Source organism: Apteryx mantelli, chromosome 1 (assembly GCF_036417845.1).
Source record: "Apteryx mantelli isolate bAptMan1 chromosome 1, bAptMan1.hap1, whole genome shotgun sequence".
NCBI lineage: Eukaryota > Metazoa > Chordata > Aves > Apterygiformes > Apterygidae > Apteryx > Apteryx mantelli.
Genome location: NC_089978.1, coordinates 146,640,714 through 146,660,380, shown reverse-complemented (window position 1 = coordinate 146,660,380; position 19,667 = coordinate 146,640,714). Strand labels below are relative to the sequence as shown.

The 19,667-nt window shown below is 42.3% G+C and overlaps 1 protein-coding gene across 1 annotated transcript; it reads right to left on the bottom strand.

The window, feature by feature from the left end:
* Positions 1 to 253: 253 nt before the first annotated feature.
* LMNTD1 (lamin tail domain containing 1) lies at positions 254 to 19,465 on the bottom strand. The gene is made up of 6 exons (XM_067294769.1): positions 19,454 to 19,465; positions 15,286 to 15,482; positions 10,968 to 11,133; positions 4,632 to 4,818; positions 1,984 to 2,103; positions 254 to 328 (listed from the first exon to the last, which is right to left on the bottom strand). Exons 2-6 carry the CDS (start codon positions 15,392 to 15,394, stop codon positions 254 to 256), a joined length of 657 nt encoding a protein of 218 aa, XP_067150870.1. The 5' UTR covers positions 15,395 to 15,482; positions 19,454 to 19,465.
* Between the last annotated feature and the right edge of the window lie 202 nt (positions 19,466 to 19,667).

The window sequence follows — 19,667 nt, the reverse complement described above, 5'->3', positions numbered from 1 at the left end:
AGTTTTGAAGCAATTTAGAAAGCACTGACTATCAAACACTAGCCCAGTCTAAAGTGTAATGGACTGAGAGAAGACTGAGTTCAGGCCTGTATTTCTGAAGATGAAGGTAAATAGTTCTGTGAACATTGATATTTTTTGGCTGAAAACTTTCCAAGATGTGGATTCTGAATGGTGACTTCCATGCACATGGGGTTCAATGGGTGAATAATATGCAGTGATAAAGTCACATTTTAAGAAGAATTTTACTTGAATTTTACTTTCCACTTAGTCTTGACTGAAAATGAACGGACTCTGGCACGAATCCTATAAGGAGTTTTGGGTTAGATTCCTGTTTGAAGATAAAGGTTAATTCACATTTTCAGAAGTCCAAAACTTTTCAAAAATTGCCTACCAAGATGCTCATTTCAAAGCATTCACTTACAGAGCCAGGCTGGCACAATGCTGTAATTACAGAGTACACTCAGTGAAGGTTGGATACCTTTTAATGAAGCTTCGACTTTTTTTTCTTGTTTGCCCTGGGTCAGCCCTTTTCCACTCTGTGTCAGTCATTGTAGGTTCCTGTTCCTTTTCCCATCCCTCTTTCTGCTTTGTTGTTGAGGAAGATGGTTTAATGATGTTCTCTAAGTTTTCCCTTTCTTCTCTTGCCACCCATCCCTGCCTTCTGCTGCAGTGGAGAGGAGTATACCAAGCAACAGCCTGAAAAAGCAACATACATGTCATTGGTTAATTATATTTTGCATTTTCTCATCAAGATAATTGCTTATTGTAGACAAACCAGGAAGGACTGAAAGGGTAGGTGCTCCAAGGTATTTCTGAGTCATCTATCATTGGAAAGATAAATACTAATGGCATCCACCAAATTCCAGCTTTTTTCTTTGGTTTTTAAAATCCATTTCCAAACTTCAAATGTATTTGGGGTAGATTCATCATGTAAGAGCTTTGAAGCATCACTGCTTGAATTACGTGCAACAGAGAAAGAAGAAAACAAAAGGGGATACGACAACTCTGCAAGTATGTCAAAGGCTGCTGAAGAAAGAAAGAACAATCTGTTCTCCATGTCCACAGTGGGTAGGACAGGAAGGAATGGATTAAACAGAGGCAACAAAAATTCAGTTTAGGTTCTAGGAAAGCTTTTCTAGCCATACGAAAAGCGAAGCATTAAAGCAGATTGCTGAGGGACATGGTGCAGTCTCCATAACTGAGGGTCCTTCAGAACCATCCAGGCAAACATCTGCCAGGAACCATCCAGGCAGAGTTAGTCAAGTCTCAGGTTCCCTTCCAGCTTCTGACTCCCTGGCACCAACGTAATAGCAAGTATGGCCAAATGGAGCAAAAAGAGGAGGTAATGTGAAAAGGCAAGATTAAAAGTCAACATTCACTTAGCAGTTTGTAGCGAGTAAATTATGCTACTTTAGGGAAGCTGCAGAACTTGCATTGTTTATGAAAATCACAAATCTTTTACTTACAGTTACTGGTTCAAGCTTGGTTGAAAATGACCAAAACTGTAGTTGCCACTGGTCAGGTACAAGGTAAAAAATGATCTTGGGCATGTTCTCGTTCCCAAGAAAACAAAAGTTTGCCTAAAAATTAAAAATTACAGTAGCCAAGCTGATGGCAGTTACTAATGGGCAGCCCTGGACTGAATAGCCAGGGGTATAGCTGGACCTTTCATGGCTGAAGCACAGTGGAAGAGGATAAGCTGGTAACTTGTGCTTGTGGGGCCTATGCTTTAACAGTGGTGTGGATACTAGCCCTTTGTTCAACAAGTTTTTCATCAGCCTACTGATTTTCTTCAGTCCTTCAGATCCTAAAAATTAGCATCCAAACTTAAGCAAAGCTAACAGAGATCACAACTTTGCTCTATTTGGTTTGCCTGGGCTTGATTATACAAGGAGTTTAACAATATGATCCTAAATCTTTGAAGCAAGTCCAGAGATAGCTGTCTGGGTGAAGAAATGTAGTGATTTTGTCCAGGGCACTCACTTGACCATTAGGTTCACAAAGAATGGTAGCACAACTGAGGCCAGTCCTAAATCTCTTCAGGTCCTTCCATAGAAAATCTGAGGGAGGTTTGTGAAACACTTTAGCATCTGCTGCCCAAACCTGCAAAGATCAAGTAGCCATCAGATTAAAGACAAAATGGTTCCTGGATATTTATTTAATACATGGACTCAATAAAAGCATCATGTTTTCCTTTTCCTTTTTGATTTCTGTAACACTGTTCACCATTTTATCTGTGAAATCAAAGCTGAGAGAATTGTATTTCAAGACTTGCTGCTTAGTTATATTGATTATTTTCAAGTACCTCTCCTGTGGATTAACAGAGATTAGCAAAGGCACATTTTTCAAGGAGTGATAGTAGGTCCAGGGCTTTCTGGCCCAGCTTGCTGAGAGTAAGATTAAAAATAAGCAGTTTCTTTTATTTTCTGAATTACTAGGGGCTTTTGAAGAGATCTGTGATATCAGCTTTAAAATTCCGGTCCCTGCTTGATTCTGGATTCCCTCTACTCAGGGAGAAGCTGTCTCAGCTGGGGACTAGAAAATTTTTGTACTTTTGTCTTTATACAAAAGATTTGACAATGATGTCCTTTATAAACTTAACACAATTATTTGTGACCTTTATCACCAACACAGTAGCAAAAGGACCGATTATGAAAACACTTCTCTTGCATAAGACAGTCACAACACACTTTTGCAAACAGTGTTCCTAAAGGATTTGGCATTTGCCATCTGTGAGAAAATATCTTTAACCATTTCCTGGAATCCAAAACAATTCTCATTCAATTTTAAAGAAGTGTCTTGAAAAAAATAAGTGCTCTCTTCTAAAAGTGCTCACCATACGGCTCTCTGCCAAGGTGTATTTGTGGCTTTTTCAGATTTACATCAGAAGACAGCAGCGACTGTGGCTTTTCTGGGCTCCTGCCAGCTTGCATTTCCAGCAGTCTCACAAGAGGGGTCACACAGGGCAATGGTGAACTTGGCTGATGAACATGGATTTTTCCTCATTTTATTCTGCAGGGCCTCAATTTTCATCTCAAAAAAGGAAACAAGTCCTGGTGGTAAAAGAGGCTTCAGGCCATACTCCAACCATCTACTCTGGCGTCTAACTTGACTGTTTTGCCTTGATTCATCTGTTGTTCTCACAGGGAGCTGGGATCTGGAAGTCCTACATAACTGTCTGTCTGACACAGACACAAACACTACTGTACATGAACTTTAGATGCAAGAGTAGGCAGGCTGAATACAGCCATTTGAAATTAATAAACCAGCAGAAATTTCCTGCTTGCATTTGCTGAAACAGCAGCTCTGATGGACCTCCTATGTCAGTCAGTTGTTCACCCAAAAGCCCTTTAATGATAAGGGGAATGGCAACCTTGTAGATGCCTTCAGCAGTGATCAGAGCACTTCAGAAAGAGCTGGGGAAAGTGAGTCCAATTTTTTTTTTTGATGGTTGGAGCATAAAAGCCAACTAAGAGAAGACCGTTTCTGGGGAGCTCTGCAAGGTGTTTTGCAGCCAGCCAAGCAGCCAGCACCTTTACCCAGTGCAGCAAAGGCTGTGTCTTGTCCAAGAGTGGGTACGGTGCTTGGTATTTTCGTCCCAGAGGCTGCTGGAAGCTGGCTGCCCACCCAGGCAGACGTTCTTCAGCTACACTTATGACTGAGCCTTGGTCACGTTTAGTTCACATGTCCAAGCTTTTTTCATTACCAGGGACGTCAAATGCATATTTGTGTTGTTTTCTACTTAAAGCTTTTCTGGGTTATGATGAAGTCATCCGACTCTTGGCATCTCAGATCCTATCTACCTCTCTATCACTCATTCAAGCTGGCAAAAAGGTACATCTGGACTCCTTGGAGGGGAAGCCATTTCTGAAAATCAGCAACCCATGTACTTGATTTTTAACATATAGTTCTGACACAAAATCAAAGGAGAGCACATCATTATCTTTATTTTTTTTCAGAGTGGGAAACTAAAGCATAGAGAGTTACTATTTGCTTAAAGTTGTCCAAGGCAAAGCCAGGAACAAACCCCATTGCCAGGACACCGGTTTATGCCTTTCTCTGCTAAATCACAGCTGTCCCCAGATGGTGTGCACAGGCTGGAAAGTACCATGACCCTTTATTTCAGATGAGACCTTGCTACAGCTACCTCTCAGACTATACACAGAACCATATTAATGGCATGTGGGATGCATGGCATTAGTTGCAAATGCAATTTGTTTTTCAATTCTATTATTTGTGGATGTCTGATCCAAGGTTTCAGTCCACACCCACTGTTGGCAAAAACTGTCATGACTGAAAATAATCTGACAGCATGGAGAGATTCTATGCGAGCAGTGGTTGGGAACAGGAAGGTATCAAACAAGGGCTTTCCAGGATATCTTTCCACTGCTAGGCAACACAAAATGGTGAACATTTCATGAAAATGCCAGGCCTGTACTGCTGGTGGGCACTAGCAGCTTCTTTTGGATTCATCATGATTTGTGAGTGTTAATCCTTCTGAACATATGAAACCATAAACTCAATTCTATACCATCAGGCTAAGAGTGTAGCCCTAATTTGCCAGGCAGAGGCTGAGAAAAGGGATTATGGCAAGGCATTCAGCCCCCCCCCCCCCACACACACACACTTACTGTCACAGCAGAGCCAGCCACCATCCTGATTTTTGGGGGAAACCGGAATACCGCCACTGGTTGACCTTGGATGTTCTGCATCAGGAGATAGTCCCCAATGCTCTCCTCTTTTTCAGGGGCACAGTTCAGGATCTTCACAAAAAGACCACCTGAATGAACTTCAGCAATTTTCAAGTTTCCTACAGCACTGAAAGAACAGAAGTAGATGCAAAAGTTTGAAAGCACTGCCTAATTGAAAAAACACATGTATTTCCTTATAACCACTTGCCTAGGTGTCAGTAATTAACGGCAAGTAAATGTACCATAGGCAGAATGTTTACAGCACTGTCATTTTACCTTTCATACAGTGGCTTTCTTCTAAAAAATCCATTTGCATTAAAATTAGTATGTCCTATTTATCTTCCACACTTAGGGAGCATCCATTACCATCAGAAATTAAAAGATTTCTTGTGGGGCAAAAAGTCACCATTATACCATTTGCATTTGCTTTTGTCTAAATCTATATAGGACACAACCTCTAAGGCTGTTCCTTCCATCAGTCAGCCTTTATCCTCCTGCCTCTCATTCTTTTTTCCTTACTGGAGAAAGACAAATCTTTATTATTAACTCCTTATTATTAACTCAGAAAGACTCCATGTTACAAGAAGCAAATTTCATCTCTCCTTTCTTTCAGAATGATAGCAAAGCAGGGTCCACTAGGTATCTGCAGTAAGATCAGGGACTTCTTGCGTGAGCAGGGGAACACACAATCTCTCCCGAGCGCTGGAAAAGAGATTCATCACTTGACTGTTCCTTTAAGTAACATACGTGTCAAGAGAGCACTTTAAAACACTCAGTCCCAGACTGTAATACTCATCACAGGTCTTATTAGACATGTTGTGAATGAAGTCTAAGAATCATTCAACTTTCCATGCAGCATTCATTGTGATTAATTTAATTATCTAGCACTGGTGCAGTGTCTTTGTCTTCTGCGTGTGTAATGGTTTTGCCCTTGCCACATTTGTCTTGTTCCAGTAAGTTTAAGTCATGTATGTCTGTGTCTATAGAAAAGGTTGACCCAATAGCCCAGACAGCCAATGTGTTTGCTTAACGTAGCAAAATACTAATCGACAGCCTGACAAATACTGCCCACCCCTCCCAAATAATTCAGCTATGCAGTGGTGGAGCAGTGAGTCATGCTTGCTCATGACAGCCGGGCTGCCTCCAGGCTGCCTTGGGCACTGATGAATTTGAAAGCCGAGTCAGGGGAGACCTGTTCCCTCCCCGGGCAGAGAAGACATGCTGAGCTAGTCTCTGACTTTGCTGCCCCTCCTCTCCTCTCTTGCAAACTTTGGGAACTCCAGAGCATTCCCCCTGGTCACATCCTGGTCCATTTGCACTTCAGCAGGGAGAGACCTGGAGACAGCTTTGCAGAGAGGTAATGCCTTGGGCAGGCTTTTGGCAGCAAAGTCAGGTGAAGAAGTTGTTCCTCACATTCACACGCTCCTCCCTCTTCTGGCTGCTTCCTTTCACCCAGCCACCAGTTTGCCACCTTTCTCCCTTCCTCTCTGCTTGTGGGACCACACTTTATGCTGCATCACTGAAATAACCCGGTGTTGAAGAGTTTGGGGAACATTATTTTAAGCTGAGTCTTTTCAGCAGGCTCTGCAAACCACTGTACCAATACAACTGAAGGGATAGCAAACTGTGCCCGAAGCTTTTCAAAATGCTGATGCAGAGAATGATCCTGTACTATCCCTGGAGTGTTAGTCATCATTTACACATGGGCAAAGCAAGTGGAAAATGCTGCCTCTCAAATCCACTGTTGCAGAACTACAGCCCCTGAGCTCCAGCAATGGTCTAGCAGTCCACTGGGCTTGGTGCTCTAAAAACCAAACAACAGCAACAAAAAGAAAACCCTGTCATTTTTGCCCTCTCAATGGGTGTAGACCCAGTTATGACAGTGGGAGAAGCCTTTTAAACTGTGTAGTGGGCAAAGGTCATGCTGATGGTTCTGAAATTTGCCTAGATTGTTCTCCTATTTCTCTCCATCTGTCAGAAGAATGAGAAAGCTTGTGCAAAGGAAAAGTCTTGGGTGCCAAAATGTATGTAGGAAGAGGAGAGGGAAAAGAAGACAGGGAGAGGAACCTCTTAAAATGATCATAAAAGGCCATTTTTATAATGCAACTTTGTAAGTAGCAGGATCCTAGCTGATAATAGAGTGAATCATGAGGGTCTAGGGTAGTAAGCGTTTAAGCCTGACTTTCCCTAAACAAGACTTCAGTTTGACCTTAATGAAGCCAGGGAGACTTGGGAATATAAAACAGAGCTGACAGGTTTTTGATACAGTGCAGGGGATTGACAAAGGAGCAGGTGATAGGACATGGGAATTTGGAATTGGAAGCTGTTGAAGAGGGAGGTTGCAGGGGAAAAAGTGAAACATCTAGGACTTTTAAGGATTTGCACAGCCAGCCAGTCACTGGATGGCAATAGACTTTTGTGAGTTTAAATGAGGGAATAACCTCTCTAAGGAGATGTTAACTGAAGGCTTCGAAGCTCTTTTTAGCAAGTTAGTTTATGTTTCAAAATACTGGACCAGCTCCTGGGAGACAGGAGCTAAAGTGCTGAAGTGCATGGAGGAGAGGTCAGTGTGCATTGATGCTGTGCTTTCTTCTGCTACGTGCTAATATTCTGTGTTGGAACAGTCTCCATAACTTTGAATAATGTACACAAAGCTGCATGTTGCCACAGGGCAGAGAAAATGTCAGTGCCCTTGGCAGCACAGGGTGCATCAGCCATATACCTGTGACCTGCCATTAGGATGCCATTTGAACTGGTCCTCTCTGCACTGGTGGAGGTAGCAACACAGCATTTTAACTATAAAACATGCCAAGAACTGATGTTTTCTAAGTGCATATGTCTTTAGTAAAGTTATAAATTGATACAATTACTGTGTTGGGAAAGGCTTGCCTCCAGGAGCACAAGTCTATTTAGTTGTATGCCAACAGATTTGACTACAGCAGAGGGAGAGGACAGGAAAAGTCCTGGGAGAAGGTACAGATCCATATTTGCTGAAGGCTGCAAAATGTTGCATACCTAGTAGTTGTAGACCTGAAAAGCCAAGGTTCAGCCGAGATCCAGAGTGCTTTACAGATCAGGGCTTTGACCTAACTCATCCTTAGTGAGGGTGTATCATATGCACTTAGTTACAAAATAGATATTGATGATTTTCAGTACCCGCAAACAAAACTTCAGGTATCACTGTCTCCTTTTCTTATCTTCTGCAAAACAGTCACTCCAAAAATATAGTGCTTTAACACTGCTCAGGTGCAAAAGCTAGAGAAAGAGTTAGTGCAACATTCACATGAAACACACAGTGGCTGTCTCTAAACATTAGTGCCAGGACACATGTGACAATACTATCACCCTCGCTGCATACAATTAATAGCTGAAAAACCTGATGCAAAACCTGGCCTCAACTCCCATTTCTCAGTAGCCATTACTAACATTCTAATTAAACATATAACCATCAAAGCACTTTAAGCATTTTCACAAATCATTCTCAATGGCAAAGGGTTGCAAATTAAAGTTGATTACAAACATCATCAAAATATCCTAGCTGGTCAAACCCATGTATTTCTACTAAGTTTGTGTATAGTTTCACCGTGGCTTCACTACAGATTAGATCCAGATATACTAATCATCAATAGTATAGAACTATTACTAAACTGTGTGTTCACACTATATCTTCACACTAACTCAAAAGCTGTTGTATAATGCAATATCAAATTAAAAGATTGGGTATTGTGTATTACAATGCAATTTTATTTCTTTAAGTTCTATACCAAGGAAAGGTGCACTTTAAATTCAAAGTGAGTGAAGTAAAAAGGGGTGCTAGTGTTCTGGCATTGCTGAATACCATAATAGTAATAAATCAAATGAGAATAAAAAGAATTGCCTAATTTGTGCATTTAACAAATTTAACCACAAACAAAGCAAACTGTCATCGCCTTTTACTCTTTATCTTCAACAATTAGCAGAGCTAATGATTTTTCTTGCTTTCTGTGTGAGACAAGATGTGACTCAATCCCCCCTGGAAGATAGTTCACACAATACAAGGAAATGCATAAAGAGAAAGGTAATATCTTTTATCTCTTAGTGTTTATCTAGAGTTTTTCTCCCCAAACTCAGCCAAATAGTACAGCGTATCTCATTATTTGGAAATAGCTGTAGAACTCTGAACATAACAGGAGTTTTCTTGCTGGCTTTCAAAGGTGTCTTTTCTTATGGCTCTCCCTATAATGTCCTGAGAATTACGTAGGTCTCATTAAGGAAACATATGCATGAAGCACTGTGGGTTTACAAGGACTAAGTCTGTGAGAGAAATGCATATAAAATTGACAGAATTACAAAATGAATGAGGCAGGGAGAGCAGCAGGCGTCAAAGAGCTGGGACTCAGAAAAGCATTTGATAAAGTGCCTCTCAAAATGTTATCTCTCATTGGCTTAGATATAAATACAGTCACAGGAACTATCTGAAGGACTGCAAAGAAGGAATAATAATAGACAAGGGGCTTGGGTCTCATATGTTACCTAGTGGGACTTGAGGTAGCTCTCATTTCATGGAGCATATCCACTTGTGATGCGGAAAGGGCAATAAAACAGCTGGTTAACAAAATATGTAGATAACATTAAGTCGAGAGGAGAGGGCAGGGGAACACAGATGAGGATAAGAGAAATAGTACAAAGAGTCCTGGATAGCTTAGAAATATGAGCAGGAAATAAGTGAGATGCAGCTCTTGGAAAATGGTAAACTAATTTATCAGTGGGGAAATAACATTCACTGGGAGAGAAAAGTACGGAGAGCAATAACGCTGAAAGAAGGCTAGGATGCCTAGTCAATGATGCATTTGCAGTGTGACAGAAGAAAAAAGGCTCTTACAGTTTTATGGCACCCTCCGTGCTAAGCAGGGAGCACAGAGAGTGGAAGATTCCCTTTGTACAGCTGTGGAGAGGGGAAACTTGGAAAACTGATCCTGATTTTCACATGCACCAGTGTGGCTTCACTAACTGTAAGAAAATTCCTCCTAAATCCTCCTCATGTCAGGAACAGATGCGGATGAACAGAATTCTCCCACTTCTAATACAGGCAATACAGAGTTCACCCACTCCTCACTTCTTGGCCTGAGGCACCAAAAAGGTCATCTCATCCATGATGCTTCATTTTGTTTTGTTTTGAAGTACTACACTACTAGAAATGCTGGATTTAGGCTGGCATGAGACCAGAATAAAACATATTGAGTTCATTTTAGGACACTTCATTACCAAAAAATTATTGACAATTAGGAAGGAATCATAGAGGGGTATAAAAAATGATGAGGGATCCGGGGGCTAATTTGTGCAAAAAGGATTAAAAAAGATAAAATACTTGTCTTAATTAGATAATCACAAAGGGAATAGAGACATGTGATATCAGAATGAATATGGCTGAAAATCCCAAAAAAGGAAAGCATTATGAGGCCGAGGTACCGCCAGTGAAAAAGCATTATAAAAGTTGAATATTCTGAGAGATATCTTAGCAATAGCCTTGTGCAGCCCTGTCCACTGAACAATGCGGTAGCAAATAGTCTGTAGGAGACAGTGTCCACACTGGGGCTAGCCTTTAAACTGGAGTTGTCAATTGTCCTCATTTCTGTGAAGGAGGCAGAGCTAAAATAGTTACTCCAGCTGAGGATCTATTCTGATAGGTCTTTCCCACCCCTAGTATCTGCAAAGCTAAATTAACTATGGCAAATGCCTTTCTAGGACAACTAGCTTATCCAGAAGACAATACTTTATTTTTTCTAATGGCATTTCTAGGTTGGTATAAAATATATAAAGTCCAGTTCACCCCCTTAGTTGCCTTGCGCTGCCTCAAATAGCTTTATGCAGCTTGTGTGGTGGGACCCTCTGAAGTCCTTTGCAGTGTCAGTTCTACTCTTGGATTCAAAATTGGATGGCACCAGTTGAAGACAAGGCCAAACCAGCTATGACATACAGGTTTTCAGTTCCTTTTTTGGGCTGCCTCCACAAGTAAGGTTATCTATGAAGCCCTGGGCAGAATATAGTAGCAAACATTGAAAGGGACATGGTGATGAAGGGTGATTTACCCTTTCTGAGGGTGAATTCCAATTTGGGGAGAGTTGCCCCTAAAGCAGCGAGTGAGATCCTTATATTTCAAAGCCTTTGAGGTTCTCCCATGTTCTCCTGGATAATGACTCAGCCGCTCATCAAGGGTTTGCTTGTGTTTTGCTACTCCGCTAAGGGAGATACTGCAGGAAATGCCATCTCTTCACTGCAAAAATAAACTGCATGTACCTGAATGCAGACTTTTGGTAGTCATCATAAACAGAATGCATCCTTCCATGACTGTCCATGAATCCAAGGCTCTGGGCAATCTTCCTCTGGTCAGCAAATGAAAGGTGAAGGTTTCTTGATGGAGCAGGGTTCCAATTTGATATTTCAACATGACCTTTGGGCTGAGCTGATGAGTAAGCAAAAGACAAAGATGTTGAGTGATGTAATATTAACAAAAAGACAAATTATGAGAAAAAAACCTTTTTCTTTTGGTAACAAAAACAGAACATTTAATTTCCTCTTTGCTTCTAATTGCAAAGCGTTGCTTAACAAACCATTCTTTCAAAGCTTTAAACCAATGGCTATAAAATGAAGCACAGCCGGTAAAGTGAATATTTTGTTGCTGGCATATAGATTTATTACCTCATTGGAATTACCTTGGGTAGCTAAAAAAAATAAATTATGCCATCAGTGGTATAATTGTCATCCTGCAATTTCAGTGCGGTTAGAAGGCATAGCATCAGCTGTGAGCTGATAATGAATATATCAAGACTCCCTTCCACTTACAAAATGAATGTGATAATATCCTCTAATCTCCTTTATGTTCCCCTTTTCTAATATGTGTCCAAGAGGGACCATAAGGAACTCCCCAACCTGGCAAAGACACGGAGAACCAGAGAGAGGGAACATGATGCATGAACCTGACCCTCACTAAGAAAATGTTTTTCACCTCCAACACCAAAGTCTCTCCCAGAAACTAAATCCTTTTCAGTGCCTGTTTTGCAAACCATGCAATTGCAATCTCCTTCAATGTTATACCTTGAATGTCATATGAGAGACTCACTCCATCAGGCAGCCTATCCTAACCAAATTCAATGGGGCAGTGAGCAGCCTGAATTGTTGTGAGAGGATCTGTCCCTCATCATATCTTGGCCCTGAAACGACTGGAACATAAACTAGCTTCATTTGACCAAATATCTGGGTCAGAGAACATCACTGCAATGCAGATTAGCTTCACCAGCTCACTGGGACTGCTGTCTCTAACTTAGGCATACAATGTTTCAGTTTTCCATATGAATTTTTTTAAACTACAAAACCCAAGATGTTTGAATTTCTGTAGTCCCTTCTACCTGTACATTTCCTCATGGCAAGGCAGTGACACAGCATCGGACACTATTCCAGCATCATTTGTAATCCTTTCACTTGGGATACTGAGGGAAACACCCTTCCGCTCCTGGGACAATGAAGCAGGTTCGCCTTCCCTTGGCAAATAAACAGTGAGTGGCAGCCAAATGTAACAACACAGGAGTAATAAGGAGACTAAATGCTACAGCACAAGTGGTCTAAAGAGAGAGCTACAGCAGGTGTACAACTTAGCAGAGTGTGAATTTTGTAGAGGATGAACTGAACCAGGAAACATGAAAGAATGGCATTTGGGGATTTGGTGGCAGAGGAACAGCACAAGGGGCAACGAGCTCCATAAGCCGGGAACTGGAAGTCTTGGAGTTTATTTCTCTGGGCTGGAGCTTTTGTCAGATTAAACATTCAGTGTGGCAGCTGAACTGGCAGCCGCAGGGTGAACAGACTGTGTTGAAGCTGCTTTTCAGTGATGTGTCAACAAGCCAGTCTGTTTCTTAGATCAGATTGATGGTTGCTTTTTCTGTTGCTAGGATCTGGGCTCCTTAAAAGGGGCTTCTAGAGAGCCTTTAGGAGGGGCCCTTTCACTGCTGAAATTCAGTGGGATCAAGTGACTAATTCTTTGGAAACTACTGTCTAAACTGTGGTAGCGTTCCTCAAGCACTCAGCAGGGGAAAATGCTGTTTAAGGGAAGCCTCCAGGAGAGTATCTCTTGGGCAGACAAAGTCTCTGGTCCTGTGGCACCCTGACCTCTGGGAAAGTCCACCTCCATCAGTCATTAAGCTGCCTTAAGCAGTTTACCCTGGTGCACCAGCTCTGCTCTGCTGGTTAGTGAAGTACTGGCCTCTCCCTACCTTTTGCTGTGTCATAGCTGTCCTGCTGACAAGGGAAAACCTATACCCAAAAATCCATAGTGGAGTGGTTAGAAAGCTCTCCTGAGATGGGGGAAGTCCTGAATTTAAACTCGCCCAACCTAAATCAGGGCAAGGATTTTAATCATAGCTTTCCACTTAGCAGGTTGACTGGATTTCCAGGCAGTGGTGGGGAGGAAGGACGTGCTCTGTCAATAAATCCTGCTGTCTAACATGCTCCCTTGGTCACTGACACCCATATGGGAACAGAAGAGGACTCAAAGCTGGTGAATAGCCCACACTCCAAAGTGGTGGAACAGCAGAGGCCACTGCTCACCATGTATCTACCCCATATCGTACATAGAAGAGCTTCAACAAGAGGGTGTGAGGAAAACCGAGCACAAAACATGGTCTAATTTGTTTGAAGTGGGTCAGTACATTAAGAAACAACTGAGAGGACAGACATGCACACACAAGCACAGATGGAGGTCACATCAGCTTCTTTTTTCCTGGAAGACCAGGCTAATTCCACATTTTCCCTTTTTTTTTTTTCCCTTCAGCCTGCTGTTTAGGACAGGAGGAGTTAAACTCCTATCAGACAGCAGTCAGAAATCAGATTGGGATCTTTCCCTGCATTTTAATCTCTTGGGTAAATTTGATCTTAATTCATCAATACTTTGGAGATAATCCAAATTGCACTTTCTGGAAATGCAATGTAACCTTCTCCCAACCACGGGCACATGAGTGCAGCTGGAATAAGCTGCAGCTACTCACTCCCAAAATCTTCATTGCAGTGCTGCACCAAAGCTAAATGTTTTGATTTGGTTCAATAGGCAGGAATGAAACATTTCAACTGAAAGTATTTGTTTAGGTCAAATGAAACATCTCGACCTTTCCGAACACACCGTTCCATGAGCAGCTGAATTAATGAAGCCTGGTTTCTAATGACTTTTTCCCTTCATTCTCCTTTCCCATCCTCCTGCCCACAACAGCTCTGCATCATGTGGATTCTCTGGCTAAGAAATGGGAAGGGGGGGCAGGATATATCAACCTTTTCTTCCTTAGGAGCACTAACAGTATCTCTCACCCCGACTGACTGTCAGTCTTCACAAACCACGTAGGACCTCATCCCTGAGGAAACTATCCCCGTGACAATTTTGGAGGAAGAAACTGGTCCATGTATTCCAAAGTTATTATGGTCATTAGAGAAATGGGTACACAAATACACCAGTATAATTATGTACCACAAAAACAAAAAAATCATATTTTTTGTTTTCCCCCAAAATGTCAGTGTTTCTTTTTTTTTTTTTCCACTGGGCAGGCCTAAAACAAATGGCAGAATATCAGAATTGCCCACTGACTAGAAACTCTAGTCATAACTGTGTTTCAAGAGCCATGTTCCATCCCTCTCTTTGCAGGATGTTGTGCAACTCCCCTAATATGACTGGCAACATTGCTCTGGTCTCCATAAATACAGCTAAAGAGCATTTAAAATTCTTTGGGGACAAATATGCTCTAGAAGGATTCACAAATGTAGCATCACCACAAAGGCACATAACAGTTTTATCCTCCTTCTCTCATGACCTTCACTCCCTCAGAGGGATGTGGGCACAAATCCCCACCCAGCAGCACAGCTTCTTCTCTGACTTGCCTTGTCTTTCTGTGGGAGACCAAGAGATCCTGTGCTGCAAGACTGCTAATGACACCAGCTGCCCTCTGTCCCACCTTGCAACATCAGGAAAAATGACATGGGGGAGGGAGGCAGAGCGCACGGACTCTCTACGAACATTCAGGCTATTCTCAGTCCTGGCTGCGGTTTGTATAGCCAGGAGAAACTATGGCACACGGAAAAGCAGGATGCTTACTGCTCAATAGCTTATTCTCATCCAGTCACTGCTCCCAGAACATGTACATACAGCTTTTTACAAACTTCTTCCAGATTTCAACACTGCGTGGAGCACAGTTACCGATTTTTCTACACAGGAAAGCTAACCCTATCATAATATAAGGCACGAAAACATAAGATTCTTTTTATATATGGGTTCCTCATTGTGGCTATAACTATAGTGAAACACAAGGGAATAATAACACTTAGCCCAGAGAAAACAGAAATATTCTCTACCACCTGAGGCCCCACCTGCCACACTCCTGCTCAGTGACAGTTGATCAGTCCCAGGCAGAGGAGGGATGTGAAATGGAAAGTTAGCTGCTCTGTTCCATTAGTTGAAACGTAATCAAAGCCTCCTCTCCAGCCACAGGGTTATATTGCCATACTGTGTGCACAGGGACATATGAAGGGCTGTGTTCTCCTCTCCTAACTACGCACCAGTCAAGAGTCTCCAAAAGCTTACCTATGGCTCTTCTCCAGAAAGCCTGAGTTAGGTCAGCAGATCGTGCCCGACTGGAGACATCTGTGGTTCTCAAAACAGAGGCAGGATGAGATGAATCTGTAGAGGACATGTCTGAAGAGCGCCTTGACCCATCTACTGTTGTGGAGTATAGAGCAATAGAGCCTGGGATTGATATCTCAGAAGACAGCCTCCCTGTTCTGTAGGAAAAACTGACTCTTTAGTAATTTATCAGGAAAACGATCTTTAAAACAGACGACCAAAGCACACATTGACCTCTGCATATACTAAATAAATAGGTAAATGTGAGCAGGATCTTATATGGGGACAAGTCATATCAATGTTAACCAGGAAAATGACATCCCAACCTATTCCTTATTTTAAAGTGGATACCCTTCTAGCCAAGTAGTGCTGCACCGCAATACAGCCAGAAAACCCATCCTCAGTTCTGAGCAATATGCTTGCACCATCTAATGTCTACACACTGGGTTGACAATTTGTCACATCCTGCCATCTGGGCAGGTCCATATCTGTGATGAGATCTCTGGGTTCCTTTAGGCTACCAAAGCTGTCAGATAATGGCAGCTTCTGGCTGCAATCTATAACTCTAATTCTCTTCTGCACGTTGCCATGGGCAGAAGCAGACAGACTCAGGCATGTAGTGCTTGCTTTCTGGGCCAGATGAACCTAAGCCAGTTTCCACCTGGAAGCCACCTTGCCAAGTCAGCACAGCACTATGTCCTAACTAATATACCTGCTTATCATAACATGGGTGTACAGCTTTTGGATCAAACTAGCTTATGTCCATCCTGCTGGGAGCACAGGCAGGGGAATTTGTATTTGTTTGCATTTATTTTTCCTAGACGTGCTTCCAGGTGCTGACTGTGTGTACTGCTTCCTTAGAAGGACGACAAGACTGTGGTTGGAGAGGCTCCTGACAATTTGCCAGCACAGCTAAACCGCAGTGCCATGTGGTTTGCAAACATCTTCCATCATGATCTAATAGGATTTGCTGTGTTCCCATATATTAAGTTCTTCAGCTGAAAGTCTTCATCCTCCTCTTGAAGTTAAATACTTATGAGGCTCCTTTCAGGTCATCCAGAGGACCTTGCAGATTTCCTTTGTATGGCTGAAAGCTGCTGCTGGAGAGTAAGGACAGCGAGAGGGGCTCAGGGAAGGGAGGAGCTGAACCGTGGTGTTGTCCCCAGGCCAGTCTTGGCTCGTGAGACAGGATGTGGGGAAGCTATCCCAACAACCATGTGCTGCCCAAGCAAGAGTTGTTGTTCTCTGAAGCATAATTTCTCTGTTCCACTCTAGGCATCAGTCCTTTGCATCCCCTATAAGACTGGCTATGGCATTGCAGCTCAATGAGCCCTAAGTGGCCATTTAAAGCATGGGGGCCTGTAACTATCAGATCCAAGACTGGTAGTCTGATACAGCTTACATTCTTATGCACTTTTTAAAGGAACTTGTGTGACTGAAGACAGCATTTGGGCACGTGCCTAATTATGGGCCTGTAAATGCAGAGGCACCCTCTGCATGCCCACAGTAACTGTCACTCTCTGGACTTCCCCAGATTTATGCCATGAAACAGGACAGCAGAAAGCTCTCCACAGTTCAGACAATATTGACACATGTAGGACTTCTTTAATTAGAAAACTCACAGCTCCACAGCATCTGTTGAAAACCACAAAGGAAAAAACAAGTGTGTTTGTACTCCTGCCTGTAAATACTCCCAAGAACACTACTTTTGGTCACAGCAACACAGCTGAAGTTGACAGTGTACAACCTGGCTTTCTGGCCGCAGTGGGAGGAAAAGGGTTTCTTTCCCAAGCATCTGGGTGGATACACTTGGTCAGGCCATTTATTTTATAAACTCCACCTGCACGTATGTGTATATGCCTCTCGCTCTGTGTGGCGGATAGAGGTGAGTGTTTGCTGTACGCTGAAGAATTTTAAAATGAACTTAATTACCTCCTGCTTTCACCTACAGCAGTACAAGTCCAGAGCAATTTCAATAACTTCAGTGAAATTACTTGTAAGCTTATACAGATGTAAATGAGAGCAAAGCTGAACCCAGAGCAAGGCTCTTTTAAGTATCAGTTCACAGGAAATATGTAGAGAGATTGGCAACCCTCTGATTCTAATACCTCATAAAAACCCTGCTTGGGCAATTAATGCCATCTACAAATATTAGGCATAGAACTACATTATGAAATCTAAAGTGCAGATAAATTTGTTTCGCTCTTAGTACCAGACAAAAAAGGAAGACATTAAAATGTCCACCTCACCCCACCATTCCTTAGAGTACAAATCCTAATGCTTGTACTGCATGTTTGTGATTAAGCAGAGGGGTGCACCAGCCTCCCAGCATTAGAAGAGGCAGCTAATGACAGTAGCAGTACTATGGATGACACATCACAACCAAAATCACCAGAATTTGTTTTCCACACAAACTTATGCAGTTTCCAGTCAAAAAGCCTGTGTTGATTAAAATGGCTTGGAAGCTCTTTAACTTATCAACTTGCAAATGGCCCCAGTGGACAGAAATGGATAAGCTATATGGTTTGCTTTATATAATATATAAATATTATATTATATTATATTACATTACATTACCTTACATTATATTACAGGTGTGCACAAACATACCTATACAGATATATATTTGTGAATGAATTCTTAGAAGGATTCAGCAGACCCTGCACTGCTGCATGAAATCAGCAAATTATGTTACTCCCATCTGTGGAAGGGAAATCTTGTACTTGAGAACTTGATCCTTGCTCCTCTAGACTAATCAAAAGAGAACAGGTGGGCCTATGTTAACTGATGTGTGGGTAGCTCTTACATTTTGCTTTAAGTTATCCATTCCCTTTGTCAATGATTTCAACTGGGCCTTTGATTTTGTGGGGTTTGGTACCACAACTGGCTAGTGACTCCCCTCACCTCTACTCTAGTTTACAGACCTCAAGCATATGCAGTTTCAAACCACAGTGAGTAACAAGAGTACCGCACCAGTGAAAATTATGTCTGCTACAGGAACCTGTAACGCAGTTCAGCTACTGACTGCCAGCTGTAACCTGAGCATAAAGAGGTCCTGTTGCATGAATACAGAAAGAATGAAAATGGGAATGGCAGTAGCAGTAATTTCCCTCATGACTGTTCCTCCTCTGCCTTCTCCTGGTCCAGCCCTTGCTCTCCAGGCACAGCCTTGCTTTGCCCTCAGACACAGAAACTGTTCTCGTTAGCATTATATGTGCTAGGAATGAGATAAGGAGAGGTGGCCCCTTTAGGAGGTTAGGCATCAGCTCCAGCAGTGCCAGGCGATTGCTTCCCTCTCTAGAGTTTACCTGGAGACGTGAAGGGCTCCTTGAGTTAGTCAGGAATAGCTCAGAGAGAGATGGGGGATATAGCAAACCTATATAGGCTGTTTTGTCTTTGCAGATTCTCCCTGGCTCCCAGACGAAGGATTTGTGGTGATTTAGCATACAGAAGACTGGGAGTTGGCTAGGAAAAATAAAAGGGAGAAGCTAAGATTTGGGCCTTTCTGAACTTTGGGCTGATTTGGGCCTTTCTGAACTTTATAGTAACAAAACAACCTCTGCCAAAGGCGATAGATATTAATAAAGGTTTCATAATGTGAAGTCTGTGTGGGGAGGAAAAACTGAGAGTATGGCAAGTAAGCATAGTACTGGAATTAAAATTGCTGTATTTGGGCAAGCTGGAAGCCTGAGAAAAATGGGTATCCGATGCAAGCTCTATCACATAGGCTCATGGGTACTTCTAAAATAAACACGGACCAAAGATTCAACAGCATGTGAACACCAAGCTCCGCTCTGTGAGGTTAGACGGGATAATAAGGGGCTCTCCAGAAGGCTGAACCACAGGAAGCAAAAGTGTGTCTACCACTTCTGTTTTTTTAGTAGCTCTTCAAACAACAAGGCAATGAAATTCTATGTCATCTTAAGTGATGCCTTTACAAACCTGATATTCTTTTTCCTGAGGCAAAGGACTAACAGTTGTGGCAGGGGAGAGCTTCCTTTGTCTACTCTAAAACTCACAAAATCTGGACCTGACATCTGCATATGTAAATATAGTTTTAAAAGGGATGTACAGCAAAACAGGAAATATCATAAGCAGTGATTGATTTGTTTTCATTTATCTTACCCACCTGTTTTCTCCTTCAGGCATGTTTCTGGGTGACTTGATTTCACTTTCCAGGAAGACATGTCCCTCCTGAACATCATTCAGTGCTTCCTTCTTGGCAAGAAGATCTTGTTTCTCCTAAGAAAGCAGTCACATGAAATCAGATGGAGAATGGTTTTGAAGCTTGTGACTGTATCACACCAGTCAGCCTAACATGGACTTCATGTCTGTCTGAAAAA

What these genes read in the sequence shown, in the direction of transcription:
- LMNTD1 (XM_067294769.1), bottom strand. Translation starts at nt 15,394, where the DNA reads ATGTCCTCTACAGATTCATCTCATCCTGCCTCTGTTTTGAGAACCACA. An exon ending in TTTCTGGAGAAGAGCCATAG is followed by an intron (nt 11,134 to 15,285) that starts GTAAGCTTTTGG and finishes CTTACTCATCAG; the next exon opens with CTCAGCCCAAAGGTCATGTT. An exon ending in TTTGTGAACCTAATGGTCAA is followed by an intron (nt 329 to 1,983) that starts GTGAGTGCCCTG and finishes ATCTTCAAACAG; the next exon opens with GAATCTAACCCAAAACTCCT.